Below are 14,570 nucleotides of genomic sequence, written 5' to 3'. Positions count from 1 at the left end.
TATTAAACTACTTGATAGGTTGTACATTTCAGACTTTTCAGTTGTTTAATTTACAGTACAAATATCTTTGTGTTTTTAAGTACCAAACATCGTCTCGATGTAGTTTTACATCTCCTATCTTAAGCTTCTACCTGGACATTGACCAAGAACAGGCTGTTTGGTGTCTTTAAGGCACATTGATATCATTGACCCGCTCCTCTGATTGGCTGACTTTTCTACATCCAGGCCAACCGCAGGTTGGTCTTGTACCTTCCTGGCTCTGCAACAAAATGGCCGCTCAATGTTTTTTGTTTGGCTTAAAAGGTTGGTCATGCTGCAGGCAGACATGAAATGAGCGTTTGTGACATCACAAACATACAGGCATCTGAACAGCTTGTCCAAACGGCACAGTTGCTAAATACAGGCACTTTGACAGTAAGCACCTAGACCTGATTTACTATCACAAAAGAAATAGAAATCTAATTCTAAGCCAATTTGACTCTACAGCAAAGCGAAGCTATTCCCTCTTCTGATGACAGACCCTCTTTATTTTCCTTTCTTTAATGCCTTCTTGTAAAATATTTCATAGCACATACAGAGTTTTGAAAAATGTATCTTGTTGAATTTTTTTTTTTTTTTTTTTTTTTTATCGTATGTCCTTGCAGACAGTGATTGCTTCCATACCAGAAGCCATGATCCTTTCCAATGTCCATTGTTTTCCTTTCTTCTCCTGTACTGACATCCTTTGTATTGGCTTGTGTTCCATCAGACTCAGCAGTGTTACAAATGAAAGGGTTTCCACTTCATTTCATTTCATTGCCAGCAACAACAGCAACAAAGCTGAACGCCATAGATGAGGATTGGTCAAAGTGGTTTCTGCTCCTGAAAGACTTCCAAAGGCCAAAAGTGCAGCTCTTTGCTCCTCTCACCTCCAACAAACAGAAATGGTACACACATATCAACAGTCGTTCATCTATTTGGATATGATTGCATTTAACTTCTAAATGGATATACATTGTTATTCAAAGGTCAGACACACGACGACCAATATAAAACAAATAGATAAAACCCATTGTAATATGATACAGTTTGTGTATATTATTGACATTTTGCATCCCCTATATATCATCCCCTGTATACTTGATTTTGTTTTCACTGGCTTTGTCATAGATGTATTCCATATGAATGTCTGTTTGTAAATGCCAAACTTAATTGACTATCATTTTCGTTAGCTCACTAGGCAGCATGCTCTCATGATGCTGTAACTGTACCTTTATCATTTTCAAAACCTTTACACATCGGGGGGGGGGGGGGGTTGATGAATAAACAACATGAAAAAGCAAGCAAAACTATTCACACCATCAGCAATGTGGATTTGTGACAGATGTTCAAGAAAAGGTTTGAATGGATTCATGTTAGCTCATTCTTCAGAAAAACAATGAATGCAACATCATCCAGTGATGAAGATTTTGTCCTGATCCTCCTCACTTGACATAAGAGATTTTGTCTAAACCTGCTGTGAAACTGTTGGTTGTTTACCACTAACTCTTCTACATCCAAAAGTCAACTGTATAAACTACTCACTATCCTGATTGCGTGATGTTTTAACGATGCTTCTCCATACATCGTCCTTGAGATCGTTGCCTTTGTAATTTTTGTGCCCTTTGTCATATAACACTGTGGCTGTAGACACAAAAAAGGTAACATTGCCATTCGAAGTTGTGGTTGTGGCATAACGTCCGTTCCACTTCCACACAGTGTGATTTGATGATGCCTTTACTTCCGGTGCGAAAGCTCAGAAAAATCAACTTGCTTCTAAAAAAAAAGAAAATAGGGCTATAGGGCCGGTTCCTACCCACAGGTTCGATATTCCTTTGTGGGGAACGTAGCTTCATTTGCCCCTGGAGAAGATCTCTGACGAGCCGGTCGATGGGTCGCAGTTAACCCCTCAGCTCAGTAACCTCCGTTTACAGGGCCATCAGTAGAGTGGCAAAAGAAAAAAAAAAACAGACAGCAAGTGACAGAGAGCCGGACATTATGGGGAGCAAGAAAAAAACTATTTGGTCTTAATCCATACAAGAAAGGTAAAACAGCCAATTTTCAGATTGGGAAAACAGGGGCACTGGTCTAGTCTCTGCTCTGAGATATCCTCCAGAGCATGAAAAAGGACAACACTGGAGCTTCCAATAGATTAAATATTCCTTCGTTACTGGCAGGTCAGAAGATACAGTGGTAAAGTATAACTTAAAATGGATTTGAGCTAATGTGGATGAATACATTATTATTCAATTCCTTGTGCTTTTGCTATTGATCTTGACAGACCCCTGTGAATAGCGCTTTAATTTGAGGAGAAATCCAAACTGACTGATGAAATAGGATCCATTTTGGTGAGAAACAGTGAATGTAAACAGAATCCTTGTTTACAAAAAAAAGGACACGAGCTAACTTTTACTTAAATAGGTACCACAGTTACTTAGTATTTGGCTGATTTGGTTTAAAGAGACAATGTTCAAGAAGAATTGTCAAAATCAAATCAATGTCCTGACTTTTAGTCCCAATTTTGTGTCCCTGAAGACATCATCACGTCTATTTCGTCAGACTCACCAAAGTAAACAGTTGGACTATACCTTTAAAATATCTTTAATTTTTAATGTGATGTGTGATCAAAGTATTACAACAACAATGCCTCTTTATCTCAGCAGTAAGAAGAATAACAAGACAAAACCAACCTGACAGCCTATTAACAGCATCAGCAGTCTTCACTGTCACTTGTCCGCTTAATTTTTTTGGATACATCTATGAGGACTTCCTATGAATCACTTCTACTAGATGCTGCTGTTTTATATTGAAGAGATGCATTTAAGATGTTTTTATTTTTCCATCTGAGATGGAAATAAATTGTTGATATAGTTCAAAGTGTATTTGAGGATTTAAGCCATGCACAATGACTATATATTTGTGTCTCTGGCTCTAATTCTCTCTGTCTGTGTGTTTGATGGGTAGGTTATTAGTGGAAATAATGAGAACACTGTACCAGTCAATTTGATTTAGGAAAGTCATGCAGGATAATCTCAGTCATTTTTTAAAACGTAAATGCGTATGAAGCTCCAACATTTGGGATGCATAATTATACTGGAAAATATCCCCAGTTGCAGCGAATAGTTGCAGTAAATGTAGTTTTTTTCACTTGCTTTGCTGCACATCAGAGTAGCACTTTTGTAAGAGTTTCAATGAGCAGAGGATACTTTATTTATAACCTGGAAATGCTGTCTAAGTGTTCTAAGTTTTCTTGAATTGAATTGGGAATGCTGCACTGCATACTTTCCGCCAAGCAGGTGGATTTTAAGCATCAGTGTCCTGCTTTGTCCAATAAAAACAAGCATGAAAAAGTTGTTTTCTTTCACTGAGTCTTGTGAGACTTTGGGCTCAAAGTAGTAAAGTCTGACTTTGGTAGAGACATAAAATTGTCAAACCACAACTTCAAACAAACCATGAATTAATGTTTGTATTAGCCTACGGCCTATATCATTTTTAACAGGCTGAATATTATTCAAGAGTTTGCTCCACCATATAAAGAAACATATTCAGTGGAAACTGAACCGTTCTCTTTAGTTTCCTCTCTGAGTCTTTGTGAGAATGATTAGTATTTATTGCTATGCCTTCCCGTGGTCGTGGTTTTGCTGTGAGATGTTATCTACGCTTTTCCCCCTCTTTACTCTATTAAACCTAAAAAGGTGAAACCAGGCCATCTTTAATATCCACCAGCTTTTTTGGAGCTCATTTGTCAAATGTGTAGAGATAAGATGCAATTGCTCGTCAAACGAGCCGGTGAGCCGTTTGGGGTGGAAGTACTGTCGTGTTTTTAAAAGCATATCTTTAGTAACCCTGATTACTTGGAATGAATTAACACCAGCATTAGTGAAACTCATCTCTGAATTAAAGATGCTGAAATATTTTCCATGAATACTGAGGTCAGTGCCTCAATTACTTTGCCAATTTTATGCTTCCTGTATCGCTTCACGCTTGGCCAGGGTGACTCTCATTTAAATATTCATTGTTTTGTATCCAAGGCCAGGAACCAGCTGCACCAGCTTTCCTAAAGTTAAACTTAAGAGTTATAGAGAGCACTTAAGGTCCAACGAACATTAAAACGTTGTTTCATTCATATCCATTTTTTTTTACGTTCTAGTTGTAATCTATGCAGTCTGGAACTTTTAATAGCATTCAGTCCTCTCTGTCCTGCTTGTATTACAGACGAAATTAAACTGAGGTGTCTTGTCAATAGTTTTAGAATATCCTCTGTAATTATGGATTATGGAGAACATGTTTTCTGCACTGCAAGGTATTACTACAAGGTTTTGTTGTTGTTTTGTTGTTGCAATACCACAAGTGACAATTATTAATGCATCTATACATCTATCCTGCAATTATGTAAAGATTATGGGAAATTCAAACATTATCAATGAATTAACAGCAATGTTGGATTGCTTTAGAAAATACAATACTGAGGTTAATATATATATAGGCTACATTGCAAAAAGTACATAGGCACATGTCATAGTAGCAGGTTGTCTCTGGTGGTGGAGAGGGAATAGTTGGTCATGTGTAGCAGGTGTGATCTTGTGGCTTTGAGCAAAGATAATGTTGCCTAAGTATGGAGGCACAAGTCACACTAGTTCAGATGTAAGACAAGTAGAGCAGTGGGGGTGGGGGTGAGTCTTGAAGGGAGTAGTTCTGGGACGCCAGGGCTGCTGTTGAGCCTTCCAGAGGTGTTGTGAGTCTAACTCAACGAAACACCCGTGAACGGAGGTGCCCACTTGATAACCTCAGTGAGATACTGCACACTCTCACCTTGTTACTAAGGCTTTGTACTGGGGAGTGTCTTACTTAGGTGTATGAGCGTAGCATGCATGGTATGAGCATTGCACCCTGTGAATTAGTGAGGCGTTTGGTAGGGGAAGCGTGGTGTTGATTAATACAACCCTGTACGACCTTTCCTCCTTCTTGACATCCGAATGGGTCACTTGTGGTTGCGTTATTTAAAAAAGAATGGTGAGCTGTAAATATATATTAGCTGGAAGACCTTTAGATTACATTACGTTTCATTCAAGGATGAAGGGAAAGCCATCTTGCTGCAGTATGCATGAACACTTTCAATCAGGATAATTACCTTCCAGACAAATATGGATGAGAGTAAGACACCTTGATTTATTCCGAGGAACTAATCAAGCAAAGCATGTGGCGATACATTCAAATATGAAACCATGGAAATGTGTCTGTTACAGGCCTGTAATTCACCATCTGTTCTGGTCTGCATCTGGTGAAAACAGACACCCCGGGATGCTTGCGGAGTTTTGTTATTAGTCAATAACTGAGAATATCATGATTTGTAGTTCAGGGTAAAGGAATATGACCCCATACGTTTTACCAAGCAATAAGCACACGCTTCCCCTGACACCGAAACAACTCTCCCTTCCCCTGATTTACTGTGATGGATAATCCATGCTTTTTTAGGCCCATTACCTCGACTGAGGCCGGACTATTTCCATGACGACGAGTTACTGTATCTCTGTCGAAATCGGTCCAGGCTCTAAGCTAATGGGTTATTATTATATGACTGACAATGTTGAGTCATTTTCTCTGCCTTGGGCTGATCTTCCTGGTAAGCAATCAGATTGTTGATTCTGCCAGCATCTCCCCCTCTCTCCGCCCACCCACACCCCCTGACTCCCATAAAGCCCTACCTCTGCACTAACAAATGCTATCAGAAGCTCTGAGTCCATATGGATTGGACCCGCTCCTCCAGGATCCATCATCATAGGCGATTCGATTTCTTGGGCCATCGCAGCATCATTGTGTTACAGACTAAAATCTGATCATCTTACCTATGGACGAATAAACTGACAAACGGTGAAATCTCAAAGAAGAAAGTCAATACTCAGTGGTACAGTGGCAAACAAATGACATATAAAATAACATGGAGCATGCAGCAAGTTGAGAATGATCTGCATGGCTAACAATGGCAAGTTTACAGAAATCTGATCGATGTGTCTTATAGAACTAAAGAAATCAAACGAAATGTCCTCCCATTGTATCAACTCTTGATCCCAAGGGGTTTTATTTTATTTTGTGTCAACAGAAGAGCAATCACTTCAGTTGTTTATGAACCGCTTTGTTTATGCATTGTTATAGCATGATTTTATGCAGTAGTTTTTGGATTAGAAGTTATACAGTAGTTCATGTACTTGTTTAGGCAATGACGTAATGCATTGAGCTTGTGCATTGGTCTATGCTTAAAATGTACGTATGCACTGAGTTTAGACATTGTCTATGCACTGGATTTGCATGCTGAGTTTATGTGCTGTGTCTATAAACTGAGGTAGTGCACCAGTTTCTTCTAGTGACTTAGATGTATTCGGTACTTTCAATTATCCTAGAATTACAATCACTGTGAACCACCTGAGAACTCCAAATCAATTTAACGGTTTCATCATATTGTGAGTGTAGCCATGAAATAAAGAACCATCATTTTAGCTTTGTGTCATTTTAACTGCACCAGGCTACATTTAGGTCTCGTGTTTGACATATTTTATTTAAAAAAAAAATGCCTTTCTCTCTCTCTTCTCTCTCATATTTCAAAGAGAGGTGATACAGTTAATTGTAGTGCTTTTAATAAAATAACTAAACTCCAAAATGACATGAAACCTAATTATTTAGATTTAACAAAACAAAAGTCAATTAACAAAATTTAGGAAAATAGTAAGCCAGTATTGGAATACCTTTAGTGTTTTTGGCAGTGCGGTCTCTGTCATTCTCACAAAAAAACAACAACTGAGAGAGCGATGAGGCAGATTAATTTAGAAAGCATAAGGGAGTACCTGCTGGCCAAGAACATCGAAACATTATTACTACTTAAATGACATTACTATACACATTAACTTCAACTCACCGCTCATCAAAATCATAACCTATGCATGTTTGGTTTGCTGCAGAACTATATTGCCGTGATATTGGGATATATATTATTATTGATATTGGGCAACATTGCAACAGACCACATCTCATTCAAGACCGACGCGCTAATGGATACACAAGCATGCACAAGTACAAAACAGTTGTTTATTTAAACAATGTGGCCACTAGATGTGAAGAGGACAGCTGTTTCAATCTGAAACACGTAGAGCTTTGTGTGCATTTGTGTAGTTCTGCAGCTTCTTGTGCTGCAGAATGTGATTTTTGCCAGACAACATGTTATTTTGAAGGGGAATTGAGGTCACCTGGAGCTCCATCTCAGAGTTCTAGTCATAGACTTAATATGGAATATTTGGCAGTGGGTGAAAGAAAAAAACAGAGTATTTTTTTTTTTTTATCAGTAAACATCACAGTTAATTCCATGATAGAGGGAGGGCTTTTTCTGGAACTTATGAAGTAAATTTGTTGTGGTGACGATTAAAAAAAGAAAAGCATCAATCCTTAAAAGCAAACAGATAACCCCTCTAATTAAAATGACCTTTTACTGAAAAAATTGCTTTCCCTCTAAGAGCACTTGGGTGCAATATTCGCTGATATTATCAGCAGCCAATGTGTATTTAATTTCATACTGCCTAATGGTAGCTCTTGCCTGTAAAATATATTTTTTTAAGTTGAATATTGCTGAGCAGACAGTATTGATTCAACAGATGTAATTTTGAAGTCAGCACCTGAATCACTTCAATTTAAAGAGCTATGCTTTGGGAACTTTTACCAAGTTTCCAGCTCAATGAAATGATTTGAAAGCACTCAGCATTATACAAACTTGGAAATGAAAAAGACTGACTATATGTAATAACATAAATCAAATAGTGTCATGCCACTCTTTAGTCATCACATAGATTGATAGAGATTGTGTCCTGATAAGCTGGCTCAAAATACCAAAAAAGATATTAAAATACCTTGATTTCTGTTTGTTATGAGAAATCATAAACCCAACCACTGAGAACATTTTAATTGCCACATCTTTTTCACACATTAAAAATAATTATACAATCATTTGTATAAATTAGTAAAGGCTGAAAAAAAAAGTGGTTTCATAAATATTCAGAATGTTTAACTGAAGAAAAGTAGTAACAGGCCTTTTTCCCAGCAGATATTTTAACTTGTCATAGATGTTGTCATTACCAGCGGTTCTCTGAACTAACATGCACAACACCAGGACTGTGTTCAGGTTGTCCACTCACTTTCTATACACACTTTGCTACTGTGTACAGAACAGTAGACTCACAAGAGGATCAGACCAGACAGCTGTTGATACATTTTAGATGCATGTGTGCAGGGTAAATTATCATCTTTGATGCATAAACAAACAGCACAACAGATACACCACATAAGGACACCAACTATTTTCTGATGAGTAAATGTTGTCATTGACTTATTTCTTCACAATAGTCAAATAAAACTTCACAAAACAAATATATGCACATGTAACTTTCCTTACAACATACTTTGACTGCCCTGTATCCACCTTTGCAAGCATGCATGGGAATCCAGCTATGTTAATAGATCTCCAAAATAATTATTGTGAATTAATGTTACCCATGCAAAGGAATCAAATACATTAAAATAACCTCTTCTTTTTTTTTTTTAACACAGTGGTGGCCCTGCCATTGTTATAGCTAACAGCAGTTTTAATAATATTTTTTTAAATCCTGCCTCATAATATATGGTATAAATGGACTGGGTCTCTAATTAGTGTACTTTTTATTTTAAGAACGTTTTTACGTATTGATTGGTTGATTTTTCTTTCGTAATCTTTCTTGTTTTTTGACCTCGTTTTTGGACCACATTTAAATTTCCCTGTTGGGATGATTAAAATCTCTCTCTCTCTCTCTCTCTCTCTCTCTCTCTCTCTCTCTCTCTCTCTCTCTCTCTCTCTATCTATCTAGTGGTAATTCTTTTGACCTACCCATGCATGTATGGGTTAATGGATGAACACTAATTAGCAAAAAAGGCATATGTAAAATTATAAATTCTTAAGAGGCCAGCAAGCCTTGACAATACGCTTCTCGCCCCCACTGTTATGTAAAAATTGAAGAAACAATCCTGGAGATCTCTGTTCAGTTATCTTTGGCGGCACCTATGGCGATAAATGGCAATTGCAGCTGCGGTCATTGCAACTTTTTGAACTTCACTTCCCAGAAATCCACAGTGTCACCTGTGTGCCGTCAGTCAATTGGCAGTAGAAGAGAGAGCTGCGTCCCTCTCAGGTGTAACAACCACTGCTGGATGACGAAGAATGCGTCAAAACGCTGCGTTGCTTGTGACTTTTCCAATATCTATCAGTTCGTACTACAAATACAAAGGCTTTCAATATGCCACAAGTTTGGTGAACATTGTGTATTGTGACAGTGACTAACAGACATTTATTTAGATGAAAATCTTTGAAATTATTACTCTAATTAAATGGGAAATTTAGGGATTTGTGGCCGCAAAATGAACCCCTTAATTTAGATTTAATTGGTTCTACCTCAAGGGGTATTATTTTTTTGTATGAATCTTTCAGGTAATTAAGTGATCTGTCAAATATGTTTAATGGATTTAGATTTAGGGGAAGGAAATGTATCAAGTGAGAATGAGAAATGAGATTTAATTTTTTTTTAAGGGGTGTCATTTTCATCTTTTCAAATTAATGGGGAATCAAGGCATCTGTGGCTTCATGAGCGATACCTTCACCTAAAAGGATGTTTTGCCTTCCTTCAGGGGTAAATTGAGGTCTAATGGTAGGCTATATAAAGGATTCTTGTGATGCAGCACCAGTAGGCATTCAATAAAGCTCCAGAAATGTGGACTTCCCACTTATTTAAAGGAAGCTTGTGAACATCTTGAGGTATGATAGTTTATATGTATAAGGAGAAGTATATTCTGGGAATGAGAGCATGATCGACTTCATTTTAAGGGGGGGGGGTAGTAAGATCGATTGAAGAGTGTCCCTTCCTGATTAACCTGTTGACGCCTTTGAGCAAGGCATGGCTGCACGGTATTGCGCAACCGCTGCTGCTGGTGCGTGGCTCGTCAGTGAGCTAATCCTTCTGCTGTTGTCAGTGTCAGGTCCTGTTTGAAACCGCAACAACACTACGTTTCTTCCACCCTCCCTGCAGTGGCACCACGAGCCACTAATCATGCACAGACGTGCACCAACGTGCTCTTTAAGCGTACATTTCTTGGCGCACTGAAAGCTGCATTCCGCCCCACCCCTTACAAACAACAGCATCACCACTGTACCTAAATCAGGAAGCACCGACACGTTGTTGTTTTTTTGTTTTTGTTTTGTTTCTTTCTAACGGACACACTTTGGGTGATTACGGCAACGACGCACCATAAAGGGGGAGAAGGCGTCGTTGTCGTCGATGCCGCTGACGACCACCGTCGACCACCTCTCGGAAGAAGACTGACAGTTGGGTACGTCCAGTCCGAGGCTCAGCTGTGGATGCATTTGACACAGACTAACCGCAGAAGGGTATGTGTGCACGGTCGGAACTGGTTTAATTCACTTACCAAAAAAAAAAAAAAAAAAAAAAATGTAAAGAAAGGCAGCGGAAAGACATTTAAACACACACGTTACGTTACTGTCGCTTTATTTTATTTTACCCCCCCCCTCCTCCCTCTACGACCGCAGGTTTACGTGGTGTAATTATAGTAAACATGTTATCCACGTCGACTTGTTTACAGTGCGTGACACCCGTTTGGAAACGTGCCGAGGAAAAGTATGCTCTGAATATGACTTCCGTTATCGTTCGAGTCTTCCTTAAGTTGCAAAACGGAGTAATTGTTTGTTTTTAAAACATCGCTGTCACCGCGTTTGTCATGTGCTTTGCAGTGTCTCCCCCCCCCACCACCATGCAGCACTACTACAACCACCACCTGCCTCCCGTCGCGCTCCAATCACAGTTAACAAATTGAGCATTTTAACGCCTCTTGACTTGCTGGCAATATAACTCACTGTTTTAAGTGAGAGTATTGCTTTCTTCTTCATCATTAAAGGGTTATCTACGATTCGGCTGGTGTACACGTCGTCAAGCAGCACTTAAACCCAATGAAATTCTTTTTTTTTTTTTTTTTTTTTTTTAACAATACTTTCACACTTTGCGACCGGAAACCTCAGTTTGTTCTTGGTAGCAGTGGGGCTTGCCAACATAGAAAGCAGCCATTCATTTTAAAATATATTAAATATTATAATTGATAGGTGGATTATATATAGGCCGAATTTATCAGTAGGCTAAATAGACTCTTTTAATGTTTAAGTTGTGGATGCATGGACACGTGCACCAACGTTTGTCACGTTTGAATTGATAGACATTTTAAATTGAGTATTGCAACCATACTTTAGGGCTCTGCTAAACTCAACAGTACCCCAATGTTTTTGGTTGTATTGCGTTTGAACAAATTGTTCTAAAGTTAGAGAAGTGTTGTTGAAAATGCTTTCCTAAAGGTAGCGTTGTTGTCTCGTGGGTTCAGGTTTTACGATGATGCAGTTTGGTTTTGACCACAGGACAGAAAGGCCTGCAGGCTTTCAGGACGCTGAAACATACAGTGGCCAGCCTGGAGGAAATGAAGTATTACATCACTGCATCCTAAGCGATGACTTGTCTGCAGCAAGCTCCACTTGTTACCCAACTTTACATAAAAACACTGAAGGCCTGTCAAGAGAAGCCATACAGACTCCGTAGGCCTAAATGAAGAAAACAGCTGCTCACCACTACACTGTGACAAGAGCATCAGCTCAAGATCCAATCATAAGCTCACAGCTATATCTTCTTTTTTTTTTTTTTTTTTTTACACTTTGTTAGTTTGATATAAAAAAAAAAGGGAGATTGGGGCTCAAAGCTGTTATGACATGCTCACTTACTGCAATGCACATGCTATAAATAAAGCACTCACACACGAGTGGATGCTTATGTCTGAACTGCACTGATTTATTAAAGCCTGCCGTCCTGAAAGTTCTCTAACCAGGAAACACGGTGCAAGACAACCTCTGGCTTTGTTTGATGTGAATCACATGCAAGTTTAATCTTCACCTTTTTCAATGTTTGTTCAAGATGATGAAAAACTCAGGTATCATGCTGTTTGTTGCACCATGAAACTTTATATTACGCCAGCATTGTGGCAGCGCTGTGAGATAACATGACTGAAGTACCGTTTCATTTTCTGAGACAGATAGAAACTGCTGATGGATGATTTTGTGGCATTTCAAGCATTATTAACTATACAGACATTGTTTGTATTGACATTGTGACATGCCACCATCTGCAGGTTAACCTTCACATAGTTTAAAACCTTTGTTTGCTTGCGACTACCTGAGCTGGAAAGCCCACAGGAACGCATTCCTTCACATTTCATAGGATTTGCCTCAGCCAGAGGAGAAAATGCCAAGAGGGTTGCTCACACTTGTCATGTGTCTTGCTCGGCATTCCTTTGCCTTTATGGGCACGCTGCACCTCCACCATCGAGCTGTACGTGTAGTTTTTTCTGTCAGTTATGTGAAAAGTTTGGTCCTCTGTCAGACTTTTCTGTTCTAATCCTGTTTGCTGAGTTTATACATCCACATGCATCTGTGTCTTACAGGTGATAGATACACTGAGGTTAGTCAACTTCCGTGCTCGCACCCTCGCATACTTCCTGTTGTTTTTTTCACTTCCCCTCCTGTCTGCGCCTGTTCTTGGCAGACAGGTCGAGTCACATTACCTGCTGTGTGAACACCACCTGCGTGGCAATGCAATAGTTGTGTTAGTTTTGCCCGAGGCGTGGTGCCGTGAGTCAGCTCGCGACGTTACACCGACATATCTCGTCGTGGCGTCGCAGCCTGCAAACTGTCCGCTCCTCATAGAGATCACAGTAGATGGTAGAGTTATATATTTTGCCTCCAGATCTGACTCCAGATGTTTCAGCTTGAATTATTATATAGCAAACCCCAGGTGGCTGTGCATCTCCGATGAGGAGTGTGGAGCTTACGTTGCACGCCGCAGGCTACATCTGGACACCCCTGGGAGTAACAGGAGGTGCCTGTGTGTAACAAAGCAAAATAAATATATGCTTGATTTAACAGAGCACTAGTTATACACAGAATTGGACCCCTGGGAGTATTGTTTATTTTTGTATTATTCCCTTAGAGCCATATACTCTTTCAAGAAAGTCCCACAGCTGTTTTCTCATAAATATATTTACAGCAGTCACACCCATCCTGCTATGTGTGTGCAAGAATAAGACAGAAAATGTCACAGCCAAAGAAATGACCGCTCATCTGAAAAAGTCAGCCAACTCTGGGACCAACAAGTTCATGTTGAGAGAGCAAAAAGCTGAGAAAGCAGCGACTTTGGTGTTTTAGACGGGCAGCAGGAAGCCACGGGCAAACTCCTCTCTGTGTTGGAGCTGCTGTAGTTCAGCCAGACGGTCACGGCACACTGGTCACCAAGCTCACAAAACTCTGGCTTCTCCTTCACGAACAACTGTACTCACTTGTTCACACTGTTGAGCTCAGACTAAACCGGTGTTCATATCTAGGAGGAGTGGTGACGGTCATAAACGACACGAAAATGTAAAAAAAAAAAAGCAAATATTTTACGTCAAAGCTCTTCACACCCGCAAAGATGTGAATTTGCGCCAGTTGTTAAAAAGAAAGTCAACTAGATTCGCAACAGCTCATTCTTCAGAAAAATGAAGGATTCCAAATGGCAAAAATATGTTTTTAAATAGGCACGAGTGATATTAAGAGATACCGCTGTAGGTGGAAAACTTCAATACTGTTGTAAACATGCGCTCCTCTTTCTTTTAAACTGACACAGAGATGCTTCACCATTTTATCATGCCATATCAAAATGTTATCATGCCATATCAAAATGTTATCATGCCATATCAAAATGTTATCATGCCATATCAAAATGTTACGATACCCAAAATCTAAGATGACACCTAGTCTCACATCATGGTACGCTAAAATATTGACACATGGCCCAGCCCAACATACACTATGACCGTTTTCCTAAAATTGTATGTTTAAAAAAAAAACAACCTGCAATATGTTGCCTTACTTACAGGAGCATTCTAACGCTCGTCTTAATGTTTTCACATAAAAGCTCTTCAAACTTCCTCTGCTGTATGGATCCTAAACTACAGTATGACTGGAGAATTTCTATTCAGGGAAGTGCGTTTCATCAATATTAAGGAAATTGATCTTTTGTCAAGTTCTCATACTCTCGATCCCAAATAGAATCATTTTCACATCGATTCGAGCAGCAATTCAGTGTTGCATGTTGGGACAGGCTCCAGCTGCTGTGGTTATACCACTTTTCCACTCCAACCCCCAGATTTCTATATCTGGTGCTATTTCTTTTTTTTTGCGCGAGTTCAGGAGCAGTGATGTTATTCCTCTCTCGTAGCTGGTTGCTTATTCAGTGATTAACACTACGAGGTAGCCTTCGAAGACGTGGAGCGAGAAAAGAATAGTGAGGAGCCTCAACCCGACCGGGCTGGCTGTCGGGTTTCCTCTTCACTTACCACTGTGCAAGCAGATGCTCTCCCTCAGGGAAAGATGTTGACCTTTGACCTCAAACCTCTTGTCA

At 39.4% G+C, this 14,570-nt stretch overlaps 1 protein-coding gene across 4 annotated transcripts in view; it reads left to right on the top strand.

Annotated features, from left to right (window-relative positions):
• The first annotated feature begins 10,189 nt into the window (after positions 1-10,189).
• The window catches only part of LOC138194537 (myelin basic protein-like), a 47,264-nt gene continuing 42,883 nt past the window's right edge, over positions 10,190-14,570 (top strand). For 2 of the 4 annotated variants that reach the window (XM_069143346.1, XM_069143345.1), the window contains exon 1: positions 10,193-10,413. Coding sequence is in view for 1 of the 4 variants with exons in the window: in XM_069143343.1 (XP_068999444.1) it covers positions 10,442-10,471 (30 nt within the window). In the remaining 3 variants the exon portion in view is untranslated. Of the gene's footprint in view, positions 10,472-14,570 lie in introns of all 4 variants that reach the window. The other 2 variants (XM_069143343.1, XM_069143344.1) reach the window with 2 other exon arrangements.

The sequence above is a fragment of the Embiotoca jacksoni genome, unplaced genomic scaffold (assembly GCF_022577435.1).
Source record: "Embiotoca jacksoni isolate LCO1_2020_lvr unplaced genomic scaffold, fEmbJac1.0.p SCAF_11, whole genome shotgun sequence".
NCBI classification, from domain to species: domain Eukaryota; kingdom Metazoa; phylum Chordata; class Actinopteri; family Embiotocidae; genus Embiotoca; species Embiotoca jacksoni.
Note: the sequence above shows the minus strand (reverse complement) of the source record. Positions and strands in the feature narration are given on the sequence as shown.